The sequence below is a fragment of the Lepus europaeus genome, chromosome 16, assembly GCF_033115175.1.
Source record: "Lepus europaeus isolate LE1 chromosome 16, mLepTim1.pri, whole genome shotgun sequence".
NCBI classification, from domain to species: Eukaryota; Metazoa; Chordata; class Mammalia; order Lagomorpha; family Leporidae; genus Lepus; species Lepus europaeus.
Window position 1 is genome coordinate 56,036,111 of NC_084842.1, and position 18,796 is coordinate 56,054,906.

General features: G+C 42.4%; 1 protein-coding gene across 2 annotated transcripts in view; it reads left to right on the forward strand.

Moving 5' to 3' along the window:
• The window catches only part of ATP8A1 (ATPase phospholipid transporting 8A1), a 257,106-nt gene that overhangs the window by 175,169 nt on the left and 63,141 nt on the right, over window positions 1-18,796 (forward strand). For both annotated transcript variants that reach the window (XM_062213046.1, XM_062213047.1), the window contains one exon: window positions 3,305-3,477. In XM_062213046.1, coding sequence (XP_062069030.1) covers window positions 3,305-3,477 — 173 coding nt within the window. The remainder of the gene's footprint in view (window positions 1-3,304; window positions 3,478-18,796) is intronic.

Genomic DNA, 18,796 nt, shown 5'->3' on the forward strand with positions numbered 1-18,796 from the left:
GCTGCAACAGCTGGAGCTGCACCTATCGAAGCCAGGAGCTTCCTCCAGGTCCTCCCATGCAGGAGCAGGGGCCCAAGGACTTGGACCATCTGCCACTGCTTACCCAGGCCATAACGGAGAGCTGGATTGGAAGTGGAGCAGCCGGGACTCAAACTGGCGCCGATATGGGATGCCAGCACTGCAGGTGGCAGCTTTACCCACTACGCCACAGCACCAGCCCCTAGCAGTTTCTTTATTAATGAACACCCAGCTTGACTCCGTATCTTGGCTATTGGGAACAGTGCTATAATGAGTATGGAAGCATGAGTATCTTCTCCACATACTAGTTTTATTACCATTAGCTATGTTCCCAGTAGTGGGATTGCTGGATCAGATGGCAATTTTATTTCTAGTCTCTGAGGAACCTCTTTACTGCTTTCTATGATGGATGTACTAATTTGCATTCCCACCAACAGAATATAAGAGTTCTCTCTCTGCATCCTTACCAGCATTTGTTATTTTTTATCTTTTTGTTAACAGCCATTCTAACTGATGTGAGATGATATCTCATTGTGGTTTTCATATTCTATGTTGGCCACTTGTATGTCCTCTTTTGAGAAATGTCTATTTAGGTCATTGACTTTTTTTAAATCAGATTATTAGCCTTATTTTTGGTTTTGGTTTTGGGTTTTTTTGCTGTTGAGTTGATTGAGGTGTGTGTGTGTGTGTGTGTGTGCTGGAAATTAACCCCTTGTTGGATGAGCAGTTTGCAATTATTTTCTCCCATTCTGTAGTGTGATTGTTTCTTTTGTTGTACAGAAGCTTTCTAGTTTGATATAATCCCACTTGTCAATTTTTGCTTTTTTTGTCTGTGCCTTTGGGGTCTGATCCAAATAATCTTTGCCCAGATGAATGTCCTGAGCATTTTCTATATATTTTCTTCTAGTAGCTTCAAAATTTCACTTTTTACATTTCAAGTGTTTGAGCCATTTTTGGCTGATTTTTGCCTAGGGTGAGAGACAGAGGTCCAGTGTCCTCTCTCCACGTGTGCATGCCCAGCTTTCCCAGCACCATTAGTTCTTTATCCAATGTATGTGTCTGCTGCCTTTGTTGAAGATTAGTTGACTGTAAATACTTGGATGTATCTCTGAATTCTCTGTATTTTTACGTTGGTTTGTGTGTCTCTTTATGACAGTACCATAGTGACCATAGTAGCCATGTATTCCTTATTTTTACAGTCATGACATTGTATGTACAAGTTTGAATGTTGATTTCTCATTCAATATCTTTTAGGATGTATTGATTTATTTTAAAAGGCAGAACAACAGACGGAGAGAGGGAAAGAGCAGAAAGTCTTCCATCAGTCTTTCATCCCTTGGTTCACTGCCTGAATGGCTGTAAATGCCAGGGCTTCACTAGGCTGAAGCCAGGAGTCAGGAACTCCATCCTGGTCTCCCACAGGGTGACAAGGACTCAGGCATAGGAACAGGAAGCTGCACTGCAAGCAAAGTAGGCAGGACTCAAACCAGCACTCTGATTTGGGATGGGACGCTGGTATCACAAGCAACAGCTTAACACAGGGCACCACACACCAGCCCTTGTGCCCATGTGTTCCTTCTCATCTGCAGAATGGAGTTAACAGTATTGCCTCCAGCTCAGGGTAGTAGTAGATGATAATTTCAATGTTGCCTCTGTATGTATAGCCTTTGAAACTGTGCCTGGAGTGCAGTACATGCTAAATATTATATAATTTTTATTTTTATCAATTCATAGACTAATTTGTCCGTTTAATCTGTATGAAATTACCTTAAGACAATCAAGTTAATCTACTCCAGATTGTCATTAGTAAATTTTGCCTGCAAAAATTTACTGACATTTTTCACCTCCTGTTAATTCCTCTTGGGCCAACAATTTCCAGCAGGAAATGGGAGTGTGAGGACTGTAAATTAAAACAGCTACTTACCCCAATGTAAAGTGTGAACAGAAAATTTTGCAAAGAACGCTGCTGCTGTTTGGTGGTCTTCTGTGTCACTGGGTATAGACGGCAGTGGAGGAACTGCTACATGGATTCCAGGACTGGGACAGTTGGTCACTCCTACTTTACAGTACGACATAATTCTGATATCTGATAAACAGATTCTGAAATTCCAGAGAAGAATGTGAAATGCAGAAATAACTTCAAAAATCCCCAATATAAAATTTTAATTACCTATGCCCTTGCTTCCCTCTTTGTGAAATAAATGCAAAATGATTAAATAGCATCTTTAAATCAGAACTATATTATACTCCCATGAATGACATAAAAATTGATATATAAGTGTATTTCTGTTTTGGCTATATTCTCTTATGTAAATGTGTGTCGTAAGTAGTATCTGGATAATGGCAAGCTTAGCACCTACCACAAAAACCAACTAGGAAGGGAATGGCTCCTCATGTTTCCTTGTGCAGGGCCGGGGTTCACAACGCTAGGGCTCTTGAGAAGTGGGAAGTTGGCTCCCTAAGTCGTGGAAAAGCCTATAGGATTTGGGGAGAAAAACTAAATGTCCTGAAACTTTTTGCTTTTGAAGAGCTGGGAAAGCAGTTGTTGAAAGAAGGAGACAAATATGTCCCTTCTGTGTGGCTGAAGTGAACAAAAACCTTTCCTTGACACGAAAGGTTTTTATTGTGCCTGAAAGTGAACTATTTATTGGCGGAAGGGGTTCTTTTATTTGATCCATCAAGATTACCAAGCCACATGTCACCATCCTCAACTAAAATACAGCATCATGAAATCATGATTAAAGTTATAGAAGTCAGTTCATGAAGTGGGAAGAGATTACAGGTCCTACATTTCCTCCTCTCCGTTACCAGGAATTATATTTCAGTGGCGTTGAGTAGTTTCAAAAGAATATCCATAAATTATTTAAGTTACATTTCCCCCAACTTTTTCTTTTGACTCATGGCAAAGCAATTCTGGCTAGTTCATAAATTAGAATGATGTTTTTTTCTTAACAAGATAATTTAGTGAAAATATTTTTTTCAGTCTCGTAATTGTGTGGTCAGGATAATGAGCCAAGTCTACCAAGCCAGCCAAGGAGTAGGTGACTTGTAGTCTGGTCTCAGCCCTGCTGGCAACAGATATGTCACTTCCATCAAGCTTTTCTGATAACGCTTGTCCAGTCCCCCTGAGGGGCTGTTGTGAGAATGAAAGGAGTGTAAGTATGTGGAGACAATTGGAAGCATAAAAAGCGTTCAATGTAGCTAACTGTAGCCGCCAACCATCCTTAAGGCATCTCAGTAGAACAGAGGGAGTGAATGTTGATGGCATTTGTGTTTCATACTGCAGGGCACAAGGGAAACCCTCAGTCGTCACTGCACTACTCTTGGTGATGCTCTTCGGAAAGAGAATGACTTTGCTCTTATAATTGATGGGAAAACCCTCAAGTATGCCTTAACCTTCGGAGTAAGACAGTATTTCCTGGACTTAGCTTTGTCTTGCAAAGCTGTCATTTGTTGCAGGTAAGTTCTCCTGACACTGTCAGATTTCTGTAAAGAGGGACATGGTCTGAAGTTCTTGGTTTTTCAATGTCCTTGAAGTCATCTTATCCAGAATTTGTAAATGCTGGGTTACTTATTCATTCATTCACTCAAGAGTAAAAGTTCAGGAACTGGGATAGAATTTATTCGAGTTTTTGAGAGTCCTAACCATCATGAGTAAGTATTGTTCTGAATTTGAATGACAGGTTCCTTTCCATTATCTGCATCAATAGTCAATTGTTTACCTGCATTTTCATCTGTGGGTATTCCTGAAATGGTTCTGTTTACTACACTTAAATGTTTGATCCTACTGTGAGGACTTATTTTGGGGAAATGGCATGATAGGAGATGTAAATTGAATCATTTTCCAAGCAGCTGGACATTTTTCTGAGGGTTATTTGTTGACCATACTCAGTCCCTTGCCCTCTAAGTTATAATATTGCCTATATCCTAAATTAAAATCAGTTTGGGGTTCTCAAGACCTGATCCATAGGACTGTGTTTTTGTAGACTGCTTAGCTCCATTCGCTCCCAACTTTCTTGTTGAGGGATCCTCCCCAGCTCTTTGTCTGAATTGCTTACACTCTGCCTTTCTAAAATCCAAGGCATGTCCCTGACTATGCCCGGTCTCCTCCCTTCTGATCACCGTGAAATCCAAGAATTTCTCTTTTGTCATCTGCATATGGAGTCTTACCAGCTCATTGAACTAGGTTCACGGTAGCATTTTCTCACGTTGCTTTCCTTACCTAGGAGAAACAATGTTCTTAGGATGTCTGAAGAATTCCTCTGAATCTGTGCTTCTGACACTATCTTCAAAACTGTTATATTTGCTTTTATTTGTTTTCTTTAAAAATATCTTTTCTAATAAAGCAGTGTTATACATCCTAAGCTGTTTTGGGGGTAGGGAGTTTATTCACGTAAATATCCTGAATATGATGTTATTTCTGAACTTAGAAATGATGCTTTGTAATTGTTTCCTAAATTTTTATTGAAATATAATTTCTGAAACATAACTTAAACCATGCATAGTAAGTATCATTTATATATCAGCCTATAAAACTATATCTTACTCAGAGAATTAAGAGTTGCTTATTATTCCCAGGAATCTACTTATTTTAGTCATAAAATTTCTTTTTCTTCTCTGTGGCACGTATTAATAAATAATTGTATAAAGCTCTTGGATCATACATAGTACAGATGTGTGATGTTAGCAATAATCGGGCTCTTTGCTTACCCCTGAAGAAAGAGCTGGAAATTATTTTTGACTCATTTTATTTTGTTGTCCTCATGCTTTTACAAATCTGCTTACGCAGTGACTTTTCTCAGTTCCTTGCTTGTATCTTGACACAGCCTTACTAATCTGCTCTGACACTCTTCCATCAGGATAATTTTGTGCCAAATTCGGTCATTAAACAACTTTCACTAATGGGCTCATAAGGATCAACAAGCGATTGCTCAAAAGCACATAAGCAATGTGACTGTTGGCTCCCGTTCGGAAACAAACCACAGAAGAGAACGCAGAACTGTTTAGATAAAGCAGCCAGTTCCCCTGACTCAGCACGTGTGCCGAGCCTGCTGTGCGCCGGGCACAGACACGGCACATGTGAGCGTGAGTAGAACTCGCTTCCTGTGCCTCCGCCGCAAGCAGAATCACAGCGAGTTTGAAAGACGTGGGGGGCCAGCTTGCAACACGCAATCCTTGCAGCTGAGTCTCATTCTCCGAGCGTTGCCTCACACAGTACCTCCCACCATTCTTCAAGAAGTTGAACCACAAAATTAAACAAGAGCAGAGGGAGAGAAAAACTAGAAAGCAGAGTCGAGGGAGAACAAGTATGTTGTGTGCTTGTGAAATTCCCTCCCGAGATCCTCGTTCTGGAAGCTCACGTCACATGGCCCTCAGAGCTCCTCCAGGCCGCGGGCCACGGGGAGGGAAGTGCGTTCTGCCGTGCACGTGCAGCTCGGCTCCGGAACGGAGCACATAAAGACGTGTGTGGCCCCATGCTCCCTGGGCTCAGCTTTATGCACGCTGCAGGGCTGGGAAGTCCCTCCACAGACACGGAGTTTTATTTAGGGTTTTAGGGTATTTGGATTTTTTTTTTTTTTTAAGTAAAACATCTTTCCTCTTCTTTTTTTCTTCTAATGAACTTCATACTCTGTCTTTTCCCTCCTGGTCTGTGTTCAGCTTCCGGCTTGCCATGAGAATTGGCCTAAGGCTAGAATTGCCTCAGTGCCACTGCTGCACCTTCTTGGCCTGGTGCCTCCTGGCATTTAAACTGCTGGCACACAACATCTTGTCATTCCCCTCACTGACCTCGAGGTGTCATTTCCATGATAGTGCTTCTAGCTCTGCAGAGGGCTAGATGGGCCAATCTGGGTATCATTCCTTACAATTAAACCCAAGTGTCACTCCACATTTCTCAGATGATTAGTCTCCCCGCCTCAGGAAATTCTCAATTTCACTCCATTACAAGATGGATGCTCCAGATAAATACCGAATATTATTTCAAAATACAGTGCAGAATTGTTGTCCAGACTCATTTATGTTCATGCTGGTTTCTTGGAGTTTTCCCTCCAATGTGAACTATTTTCCAGTCTCTCGCTCGTCATTCCATGCACAGAAGATAATTCAGAGTCCGGTCTTCCCCTGCGTTCTCCTCTTTAGGCGCAGCGAGGGTGCACGGAGAAGGGGAAGCTTGCCCGTCAGGGGTCATGAGGCTCCACATGCACTCCAGCCTCAGGATTACATCAGCCACTCTTCCCCCACATTATCAGCGGCAGAGGCAAAGGCAGTTTTTAGGGTCTGCCTAATTGACGCAGTTATGAAGATGAGTTTTTTCCCTCGGGAGTCTCCAGCTGAATGCAAAGAAGCAGTTGTTCTCTGTCAGTTGTCAGCAAGTCTCTCACTCACCGCTGTTTTCTGAAGGGAAGGTTCAGAGACAGAACTAATCCCCTCGCCCCAAATTGTTTGGGTCTTCAGAGCCGTGGTTTCGGTTCCCAGGGTGTAGGTTGTATGTCTTACCTCAATTTTTCTCAAAGTATGTGAAATCCATGAACTAGAATGAAATCTCTGTCTGTCTAGAAGATACTCAATGTTCACAGATACTGTGGATCTTTTGCTTTGACCTTTGTGCACTTTAGCCAAGTCATGGAATGGGAAACATGCTTCTAGTTTAGAGGTAGTTTCTGAAAAGTTTTACGTTATAAACCTAAGTGATCTTTTGTTGTGGTTCCTCTTTTTTATTCCCTTGCTCAAGTGCACTGACTCTGATCACAGATATTTATGAAGGACAGGTGAAATCTGCAGATCATCTCCAAAAGAAATACACATGGATACAAACATGTAGCAGTGCATGTGCCATCTTAGGGTGTTCAGAGACTCCTATTCCTTGGATAGGTAGGAGGTGGGAAAAGCTTGCTCTAAGAATCATGGGAATTTGTGACATAGGTGAAAGCAAGAGCTATCCTGAGAAGTAACTGTACCAGATAGATAATTCCTGATCTTAATTACCAATGCTTTAGGACAATTGAGATTCTACGGTTTCTGTAATTGGTATGATGGCATTTTAGCAGGGAATTCACAAAATGCTTGTTCTACCTCTATCTCTCTGGCGCTTTGGATCCATAGTGCAATCTCCCTGGTCTTGGTTTTGTGAGCTGTAAAGAGGTTGGAATACAAGCAGTAATTCCAGTCCTCCAGGGCACCTAGATGCAAAGCAACTGTGAGTAGAGCTGCTCTGATAAAGAAAGGGGAAATACACACGCACAGACACCTTTCCTGGATTATCCCGTCCCAGCTTGAAGCCATTTGGGCTGGAGGATCATGCAGAGCCCTTTTAGATTTTGGATGAACCTACTTCTATTGACCACTCTGTGCTGGAAATAGTCTTTCTGCTACTTAGAAGATCTTAATTTGGGGAAGCATCTGTACTACCCCTTTTAATATTCCCTCCAGAAGAGAGTGAGAATGTTGCAGTGAAGTATTGCTGTGCATTAACTAGCATGTGGTTTCTGAGGTCCTCATCAGTTCACATAACCCAGCCTTCAAAGAATTTTACATTTTTTCTGCAGTTGTCAGTTTAGTTTAAACATATTTTGAAACTTATGTTCTGTGACAGTTGGTTGAAAATTGGCTTAGAGCCTCCAGCTTTTAGACTGTCTAGTAATCACCGTTCTTCTACATAATTTATGTACTCATGTCTTCTGAAAGCAGAAGTTAAATTGAAGTAAGCATTTTTCCCCACTTGCAGCATCTCTAATCAAAGCTTAGCCCCCTTTTAGGCCATTCGCCCTATGATGTATAAAAAAGCACTTGACTTCAGTGCGTGTTGTCGCTTGGGAGTGGCATTCCAAGAGAAACCTTTCACCCAGTGCCGATCAAGGGGTCCTCCAAGAAGAGGCCTAAGGGGATGCTGTGAATATTTTCTGTCACAACATAAGTATATGAAATAGAGAGTGAAGGCAGAGCTAGCCCTCGAAGATGTCAGGATTGTCCATAGCATTAAGGATTTCTCTACATAAATGGTTTACTTAAAAGGTAACGATAAAGCACAAATGAAGCTAATAAATGCACAACAGACATTCCTTTAAAGAAAAAAATTGTGAACATCATCGGATGCCATGCAGATGTTTAGCTTTGAAAAGACTTGCAAACTGTTAATGAATATCAACTCTATGCTTGCTTCCAAGGAAATCTGAATAAGATGTTGGAAATAATGAGAGTACTTCTTTCATACTTGTGTGCCTGGATACACTCTGGATACATTTTATGACTTCATAAAATGCCCATGTTCTGCTTTCACATAATGATCATCTGCCCAGCCCTGCCCATCTCTTTTGTTTTTCCATATCTACTTAGTGATGATGAAGGAACAGCACACGGCTGTGCTATGGTATAGTAGCCAGTTCTGAGGGGGCCCACCAGGGAAGTCCATGGTTGATAGAAAAAGATTTAAAAACATGAGAGAAATAGAAAGGCTACAGAATCTCACGTGACTCCTTGTGGATAAACTACCCTCCCCGGTACTCATACATGTTCTCACACCCTAGTCAGAACTGAAGATTATATAATTCTGGAAAAGTATGTAGAATGAAAGTACACAGCTCAGTGAGTTTTCTGAGTGTGTCCATTCCTATGTCAAGCACCTGAATGTGACCAGCACCCCAGGTGTCCTTGGGTGCCCTTTAGTTATCATACATCCTTGATTGTTATCACTATTCATTTTATTCTGTTTCTATTTTGTGTTTTGCTAACTTCAAATAAGCATATATATCTTTCACAACTACTTTCAAATTCTTCGTGATTCTTTACTCTTCAGTGATTTTAAATATGGTGCTCTGTAGCTTCCCACTAAAGACCTCGCTGAATAAATAAATCAGCATTCAGTCACATGAAAATCTAGAAGATCGCTTTGCAGTTCTGATTTGCTATAGACACGACATACAGGAGCTGTGGCATGTCCCTGTCTGCCCAGCTATTGACCCTATGTGTGGCAAACCATGTGAAGCGGAATTAGTCTGGTGTAACTGGTTCTCATGAACCCATGATGGTTTCCAGTGAGTATCTTCTTTTTTAATAAGCCTGTCTGGGCCACCCACTTAGAGCAAGTTAAAGGTTTGAAGTTTTGAACCACACAGGTAGGAGAGTAGGGCATGGAGAAAAGAGAAAGGGGAAAACGCCCTGGGGAAGGCGCATTACCAAGGCCACAGAGGCAGGAGGTGGGTGTTTCTCAGGTTCTAAGTGGCGGCGTGCAGGAGGAGTTGGTCCAGGTAACATCCTCCAGCAGGAAGGCAGTGTTCTGTGGAGGAGGTGTGGGCACATTTTTTCTACAAAGGGCCAGATAGAAAGTACCTTGGGCTTTGCACACTGTGCAGCCTCTGTCACAGCCACTCCGACAGCTCCCCTAGCTCAGAAGCAACTCTACATGATATGCAGTTAAACAGATGTGGCCATGTTCTAGGAAGGCTGTAGGTAGGAAAAGTGCCTGCTGCCTGGATTTATCCCTGGGCCGTAGTCTGCCCACCCATCTGTAGCCTCCACGGGGGAGCTGGTTCTCAGAGAGCTTTCCTGAGCTGCTGATGCTCTTCCATTCTCTCCCTTGAAGGGTAACTGCCAGAATGTTCCTTTCCTTTTCTGGTTTGTGTCCCTTTCTCTCTGACTCCTCAAAAAAAGATGGAAATTCTTTGTGTGATACAGCTGCAGTATCTGTTGGCCCCATTAAATTTCCCTGTGCCTTTGAATCTAAGGAAAACCTTTAAAATATGGGTAGATATTTCCAGAAGCCGGTGTGTTTTAAAATTGTCAGTAGTTACTTACATATCACAGCAGGAGAGAAATGAGGAACCCAGGACCATCAGCAACTCTCAGACACAGTGTCTCCCCACAGTTCTAGGGGAGGTGAGCTGCAAGGTATCAGACAGGAGGGTGTGTGCAGGAGCCACTGCCCCAAGCACAGGTCATCCCAGAGCCTTAACCTGCGGCAGCTGCTGCTTTGATTTTTATATATTTTTATACATTTTGTTGTCTCCAATCCTTCTCTTCCCTCCACCCTAAGAAAACATTCTCAAGTACTTAATATGTTCCCATCCACCCACCATACTTTACCTGTACATATGTGTATCCATAAAAAAATTACTATATGTATATTGTATTGAAGGATATGTATCTATTTATAATGATATTCCAGTGTCTTTTTCCATTTCCTTTTACATGTTTTTGATAGGTATCTATGTCAACATATGAAAAATTATTTTTTCTGACCCTTGCTGGTTATAACACTAATGCATACACATTATTTAATTTACCCCTTCCCGTAGTGATAGTCAGAGATAATCTCTGGATCTCTATTACCAGGGAAAGTGCTACAGTGAATATTCTCTCCATGTACACATGCAAGAGTCTTCTAGGAAATACACAGAGAGAATGAGAATGAGGAATGGGAATGTTTGACTGGAATCTATGTACATTTCATTTCAGTAAGAGTTGTCAAATTGCTCCAAAACAGCTAAGTGATGTATCCTCCCAGAGCCATGCAAAAGGGATGCTGTTTCCTTACCTTAACACCAACACTTAGCATTCCTGAATTCATAACTTGGCCAATTTGTTGCTGGTTAAATGGTACCTTGTTTTGATTTTCATGTTTCTGATTACTAAGAAGATTCAGTTTCTCTTCATATGAGTACTTCTCAATTTCTGCTTTTAAAGTTCATTCATTCACTCATATACTTATTTACTCAACTTATTTCATTCAACAAATTTTTTTTCAAGAATCTACTATATGTATGGTACCTTTGCAATTGCTAGAAACAGGACAGTGAACAACAGGAAAAAATAGTCCCTGCCTTCATGAGGTAGCTACACAAATATTCAAAAAAACAGTAATTGCTGTGTGTGTGTGTTTGTGTGTGTGTGTGTGAGTGTGAATAGTAACAACTGAATGTATCAGACCTTTGTAAAGTCACTGGTAATGTTGCTGAACACTCTACTGGGTTTCCTGTCTTTTCTTCTGCTTATGTGGACAGACTCTGGATATTGATTCTTTGTTTATTATTATATAAGACACATGTCTTCTAGCCTGGCTCCCTTATTAATACGGCCTGGGGAGTTCTCCCTTGCACAGAAATCCTTGGCTTCATCATAGCCAAATTCCATTCATACAGTTAAAAAACAATTCCTATGCTCTGTGCTTTTTGGATAATGAGGATGTCCCTCACAATTTTCTTCTGTTAACTTTACAACTTTCCAAATAGGTCTTTATCTGTATGGAATTCATTTTGATGCCGGATGAAGGAGGAGGGGTCTTATGTTATTCTTTGCTACACAGTGAACAAGTTCTCCCATGGCCACTTCTTAAACAAGCCCCTGCGTCCCCTCTGCTTGCAGTGCCACAGGAGCTGTGGCCCTCAGGCCCAGGGGCCAGTCCTACCAGAATCTAGGCTCTAGCTCTTAGGAGCTGAGTGACAAATCACTTCAATTCTCTGGCTGTATACCTTCATTTTCTAAAAACAGATCTATTTCTTTTATTTAAAAGCCAGAGTTTCAGAGAAAGGGAGATACAGAGAGAGAGAGAGAGAGAGAGAGAGAGAGAGAGAGAGAGACCTTCCATCTGCTGGGTCACTCCCCAAATGGCCACAATGGCAGGAACTGGGCTAGGCTGGAGGAAGAAGCCAGGAGCTTCATCCGGATCTCCCATGTGGATGCAGGGGCCCAAGCATTTGGGCCATTGCCAGCTGCTTCCTCAGGTCCATTATCAGGGACTTAAATTGGAAGAAGAGCAGCCAGGACATGAACCAGTGCCCATATGAGATGCCAGCATTGCAGGTGGCTTAACCCACTGTGCCACAACACCAGGCCCTAGTGTCTTCCTCTTTGATAGAGATAAAAATAGTTATTCTCATAGATTTATGAGTAATAAATGAATTAAATCACGATACCTGTTATTATACCATTTGTACTCTTAAAAATGGTATCTGAATCTTTTTTAATATTTTATATATTTGAGAGTCAGAATTATAGACAGAAGAAAAGACAGAAAAAATTCTCCCATCTGCTGATTCATTCCCCAAATAGCTGCAACTCCCAGAGCTGAGCCAATCCGAAGCCAGGAGCCAGGATCTTCTTCCAGGTCTCCCATGCCAGTGCAGGAGTCCAAGCACTTGGACCATCCTGTCCTGCTTTCCCAAGCCATTAGCAGAGTGCTGGATCAGAAGAGGAGCAGCTGGGACACAAACTGGCGCCCATATAGGATGCCAGTGCCACAGGCAGAGACTTAGCCTACTATACCACAGTTCTGGCCCCCTGGTTTTCTTTTATATGGCCTAATTAAATATTTCTGGTGGGAGGACCATATAAACATTTCTCGCTAGATGGGCATTTTGCACAGAAGGTAATTTGCAACTTTGAACACACATGACCCGTGTCAGGGTGTCTGGGCTCAGGATCTGGCTCCATCCCAGATTCTAGCTTCCTTCAGATGCACACCCTGGGAGGGAGAAGGTGATAGCTTAAGTGGTTGGGTCCCTGCAATCCATGTGGGAGACCTAAATTCAATCCCTGGCTTGCTGTTTCAGCCTGGCCCCAACCCCAGCTATAGTAGGCATTTGGGGCATGAACAAGTAGATGGGAGATTTCTCTCTCTCTCTCTCTCTCTCTCTCTCTCTCTCTCTCTCTCCCTTTCAAAGAAATAAAGTAAATAAATAATTGTGTTTTGACTATCTTCCTGTATTATTTATATAAGGTGAACAGATTTCATGTATTTCATATATACAGATTTGGGAGCATAGTGATACTTCCCACTCTCATTCTCACCCACCCTCCTCCTCCTTTTCTTCTTCTTTTATTAAAGATTATTTATTTGAAAGAATCACACAGAGAAGGAGAGACAGAGAAAGAGAGAGGTTCTGTATCTACTAATACACTCCCCAGATGGTTGAAACACCTAGAGTTGCACCAATCAGGAGCCAGGAGCCTTCTGTGGGTCTCCCACATGGGTGCAGGGGCCCAAGCACTTGGGCCATCCTCCACTGCCTTCCCAGGCTATAGCAGAGAGCTGGATCAGAAGAGGAGCAGCCAGGACTCTAACCAGTGCCCACATGGGATGCAGCCTTACCCACTACAGCACAGTGCTGGCCCCCCTCCTTCTTTTCTTATTCTTTCTTTTTACAATGATAAACTGTCAGATTATTTTATAATCATAAGATAATTTTTAAAGAAATATGATCAAGTTATATCAAGTTGCATATTTAAAAATAATAAAAATTTAAAAAGAGTTCTCTCTCTCTCTGGTTATTATGGCCTTTTCTACATCCTAAATTCTTTTTTGGCTGACACCAAAATTGCTAACCCAGCTTTCCTTTTTTTCATATGTGCCACCTCTTTATTTCTAAACCCTTAAGTTTGATATTTCTGTGTTACTTGGTGGTTAAGAATGCTGCATGTGAACCACACTGCTGGAGGTTGAATCCTAGCTTCAACTCCTGCTATTTTACCCTAAGCTGTGTAAGTTTTCTGTGCCTCAGTTTCCTCACTTATGAAATAGCAAGGATAGTAACCTATCTCATGGGATTGTTCTAAGAACGTGTTAAAAACAAGTAAAAGACATAGAACATAGCAGACGCAAGTAAGCGTTGAGTTAGCTCTTATTGTAAAGTATATATGTTTTAAGTATCCTTTTGCTATATCTTTCAGAGTTTTTGTTTGTTTTTAAACATTTTTGTTTTCATCCAACCTCAGAATATCTATTTTAAGTTTGTTTATTTACATGAAAGTCAGAGCAACAGAAAGAGGGAGAGACGGGGGGAGAGAGAGAGAGAGATCTTCCATCTACTGATTCACTCCCTGAATGACTGCAGCAGCATGGTCTGTGCCAGACCAACTCCAGGAGCCAGGAACTCCATCCAGATTTCCTACATGGGTTGCAGGGTCCCAAATATGTGGGCCATCTTCTACTGCCTCCCCAATCACATTAGCAGGAAACTGGATCAGAAATGGAGCAGCCCGGATTCAAACCAGCCCTCTGATATGGGATACCAGCATTGTAAGCCTTGGCTTAACCCACTGAGCCACAATGCAGGCCTCTAGAATCTCTTTCAATCAATTAATTTAACCCATTGATAGTTATTATAGTTATTGCCATATTCTGCCTCATTTCTTCCATTTTAATTTTGTTTTCTTCTCATTGTGCTTTTTGTATTCTTTTTCATTCTCCCCCCACCAACTTCCACTATCTAGATCAGATTTTCTTCTGTTGGTTTGAATGTTCCACACTCTATAATTGACTGTTTTAAAATTTTTGGTAACTACATTTGTGCCTATTTTTTGCTTTAATTGTCTATAGGTATTGATATATCTTCCCTCCCCCGCCCTCTTACAAAAAGCCAGTAACTGAAGATACTAAAGTAATTTTTGTGTGCATCTAGTATCAGTCTGATTTTGTTTCTTTGTAATTAATCTCCTTTTTCTCTCTAGAAGCTTCTAGGAACTTCTCTTATTCTTAATTTAATCAATAGCTTGGGTGTATTTTTTTTTTATGATTTGTTTATTTATTTGAAAGGCAGAGTTACAGAGAGGCAGAGGCAGAGAGAAAGAGAAAGATGTCTTCCATCTGCTGTTTCAGTCCCCAGATGGCCACAATGGCTGGAGTTGGACTGATCCGAAGCTAGGATCCAGGAGATTCTTCTGAGTCTCCCACATGGCTGCAGGGACCCAAGGACTTGGGCCATCTTCTGCTGCTTTCCCAGGCCATAGCAGAGACCTGGATTGAAAGCAGAGCAGCCAGGACATGAATCAGCACCCATATGGGATGCCAGCACTACAGGCGGTGGCTTTACCCACTAAGCTACAACACTGGCCTCCATAAGTGTCTTTTAAAGATAGATAGATAGACAGACAGATTTATTTATTTATTTATTTATTTATTTATTTATTTATTTATTTATTTGAAACCCATTGGTTCGCTTCCCAAATGGCTACAATGCCAGGGCTGGGCCAGGCCTAAGGCAACAGTTAAGAGTTTCATCCAGGTTTCCTACCTGGGTACAAGGGGCCCAAGTACTTGGACCATCTTCTGCTGCTTTCCCTGGCACATTAGCTGGGAGCTGGTTTGGAAGCAAAGCAGCCGGGACTGAGCAAGCACTCTTTTGAATGCCAGTGTCACAGGCAGCAGCTGAACCTGCTATGTCACGACACTGGCACTAGTGTCTTTTTTCTTATCTATGTTTTTGGCACTGTATGAGCCTTCTCAATCTACAAATGAATGTTCTTCTTCCAGAAAAGGGATTTTTTTCCTCCTTTTTTTTCCATTTTATCTAAAAGGAAGACAGAGAGAGATACAGAAAGAGATCTTCCTTCCTCTGAGCTCACTCCCCAGATGCCCACAACAGGCAGGACTGTCCGTGAGCCATCAACCTGCTGCCTTCCAGGATATACATTAGCAGGAAGCTGGATTGAATCTAAGGAGTTAATACTCAAACCAGGCATTCAGTATGGGATATTAGCATCCAAGTAGAGAGTCAATCACTGAGCCAAACACCAATTTTTTCCCAACTTATTCTCTTCTTGAACTTCTATATTATATATATGGTCACCTCCAGTATTTTATTTCTATCCATTTTTCTCACTATCTTTCCTTTAATTTCCTGTCTTGTGCTCTGTTGACTACTCAATTCACCATTGAATTCTTTATTTTAGCAATCATGCTTTTTTAATTCTCTGTAACTTTTTAAAATAATTTTGAAATCCATCCATAGTTTTTTCTTAATACACACTTTAAGATTTTTAGTTTATTTATTTGAAAGACAGAATACAATGAGAGGTAGAGAAAGAGAGAGAGGTCTTCCATCCACTGGTTCACTCCCCAGATGGCCGCAACGGCTGGAGGTGTGCCAATCCAAAGCCAGGAGCCAGGAGTTTCTTCCTGGTCTCCCATGTGGGTGCAGGGGCCCAAGGACTTGGGCCATCCTCCACTGCTATCCCAGGCCACAGCAGAGAGCTGGATCAGAAAAGGAGCAGCCAGGACTAGAACTGGTGCCCATATGGGATGCCAGCGCTTCAGGCCAGGGCTTTAAATCACTGCACCACATCGCTGGCCCTGTAATTCTCTGTAACTTTTTAAGATTTATGTATTTGTTATTTGAAAGGCATGGTTAGAGAGAGAGGAAGAGACAGAGAGAGATCCTCCACCTACTGGTTCATTCCTCAAATGGTCACAATGGTTAGGGCTGGGCCAGGCTAAACCCAGAAGCTAGGAATTCCATCTGGGTCTCCCTACCTGGGTGGCAGGGGCTCAAGCACTTAGGCCATCATCAGCTGCTTTCCCAGGTGTATTAGCATGGAACTGGATTGGAAGAGGAGCAACCAGGACTCAAACCAGTGCTCATATGGGATGCTGGCATCACAGGCAGCAGCTTAGCCTGCTGTGCCACAATGCTGGCCCCTAGCAGTCATATTTTAAGACTATTCTCATCTGGTTCTCCATCCATCATAATTGGCTTCTAGTGTTTTCCTGTAGGTGTCCAAGGTTCTTTGCCGTGCTTTTTTTCAATCTCGAGTTTTCTCCGTGAAACCATTTTTCTCCATTGGCCCTAATAGGGATTAATGTCTTTTAGGGGAAGGATGAAAGCTTGGTCCTACCTGGAGGCAGGACTGAATCTAAGCAAATGAATCCACATTTTCAACATAGTCTGGAGAAATTTCATGGCTTAGGTAGCATTTAGGGGTCAGCCAGCATACCCGTGTTACTGGCTGGCTCTTTGTCCATAGGTTGACCAGAAAGTTCGGGCTTTCCTGTTCCAAGACATAAAGTAGAAGTTTTTCCAGTACTCTTAGCTTTGGAGTGCTAGGGTGTACTCTTGTAATTAAGGTATTTTGTGTGTTTTATAAAGGTGTTATTTGGGGACTTGGAGTTTTCGTGAGTTCTAAGGCCAGGCCAAACTTCATAGTTGCGGTGAGAGAAGAGCTCCTTAGTACCATCCATTCCTTTCTCACCCCCATCACACTGGTCTTCCTGGCCCCACACAAGGTGCCAGGGAGAGGGAAAGGTCCAGCCAGGAAGCTTTCCCCATCTATTTGTGGTCCCTGCTACTTAGCTTCTAACAGGTAGTCACCACTTTCTGTCTCCCTCACAGGTTTCTCACAGATTGTGTTGATATAAAGTTTACTGGCTTCCTTTGCTAACTCCAAGCCTCTTCACGATTGTGTGTCAGTTTCTATCAGCAGCTTGTGCTGGGGGCTGGCATTGTGGCACCATGAGCTAAGCTGCCGCCTGCAATACTGACATCCCATATTAGAGTACTGGTTGAAGTCCTAGCTGCTGCTCTTCCAATCCAGCTCCCTGCTACCATACTGGGAAGGCAGTAGAGAATAGCACAAGTACTTGGGCCCCTTCCTCCCACAAGGGAAACCAGGATGGAGCTCTAAGCTCCTACCTTCAACCTAGCCTAGCAATGACTATTGCAGCCATTAGGGGAGTGAACCAGCAGACAGAAGATTGATATCTCTCTCTCTCTCTCTCCCTGTCCCTCCCATTCAAGTAAATAAAGAAATCTTAAAAAAAAAAAAAATAACTTGTGCTACCAGTTGTTCCATCTTCCACTGGGTATTTTTGAGAGAAGAGAGAAAGATTTTCCATCCATTGGTTCACTCCTCAAATGGCCACAACTGAGCCACAGCTGAGCCAGGCTGAAGCCAGGAGCCAGGAACTCCATCAAAATCTCTCACATGGGTAGCAGGGGCCCAAGCCCTTGGGCCATCTTCCTCTGTCTTCCCAGGCACAATTAGCAGGAAGCTGGATCAGCTGCAGAGCAGCCAGGATTTGAACCAGCACTGATACAGAATGTGAGCATCCCAAACATGGCTTAACCTACTGCCCCACAACACCAGCCCCTAACATGGGAGGAGGTTTGTTGGAGAAACCAATCCACACAGGAAAGAACTTTTTTAAACAGGAAATCATGGAGCAGGGAGGGATGGAAGGGTGAGCTGATTTGCTTCCAGTCCTTCCTTATGTACCCTGAGTCATGAGTCTAGGGTAGAGAGTCTGAGGGCTGTAGACTCCAGTCGGATCCTAGGAATGGGAAGAGGTGGAGCGTAGGTCTTACCACTCTGAGAGCAAAGCCATGAAAGGTCAGAGACGGGAGGAAAGTGTTGTAGGCCTTCTTGACGACAGGCACTTCCCAGTGGGGAGCACACCAGTCTCCGGCAGAGAGGGGAAGCTGGGCTTCGTTCTATGAAGGAACAATGTCTCTGTACCACTCCTGTCTCCTTAGAGCAGCACTCCGCAGAGAGACTGCTGTCATAGAGCCTCTTGCTAGTGAACTCCTGGGACAGCAGCTCAATAAAAAGTCATCAGTAGTATTAGGAGACATAGAGTGATGACAGGGAGAAGGATATATTGGTAGCTTTGATTTTATTGGTGCACATTGTATACTTTTGTTGAAATATCACACTGTACCCCTTGGATATGTGCAATTGTTAATCAAATTTTTTTAATGTCTAAGTTAGAAATGCTGACAAAACAAATGATCACTGTCCGTTGAATACACGCATTGAGTTATCACACTGTACCCCATAATACATATAATTAAAATAAATTTTTAGAATAATGCTTAGGGGGAAAAGGAGGGTCCTGAGATCTAATTTCTCCTCCTTATATTCTTCCATAGAAATTTCATCACATACTAAAGGATTAGTAAGTACTGAATTCATTACTTGTTGAATGAATGGCACCTAATTGCACATCCTTAGCTCCACGTGCTTTTCCAGGCTCAATTCTGGCTTTTCAGTCAGGGTACGTAAGTGATTCCACGAG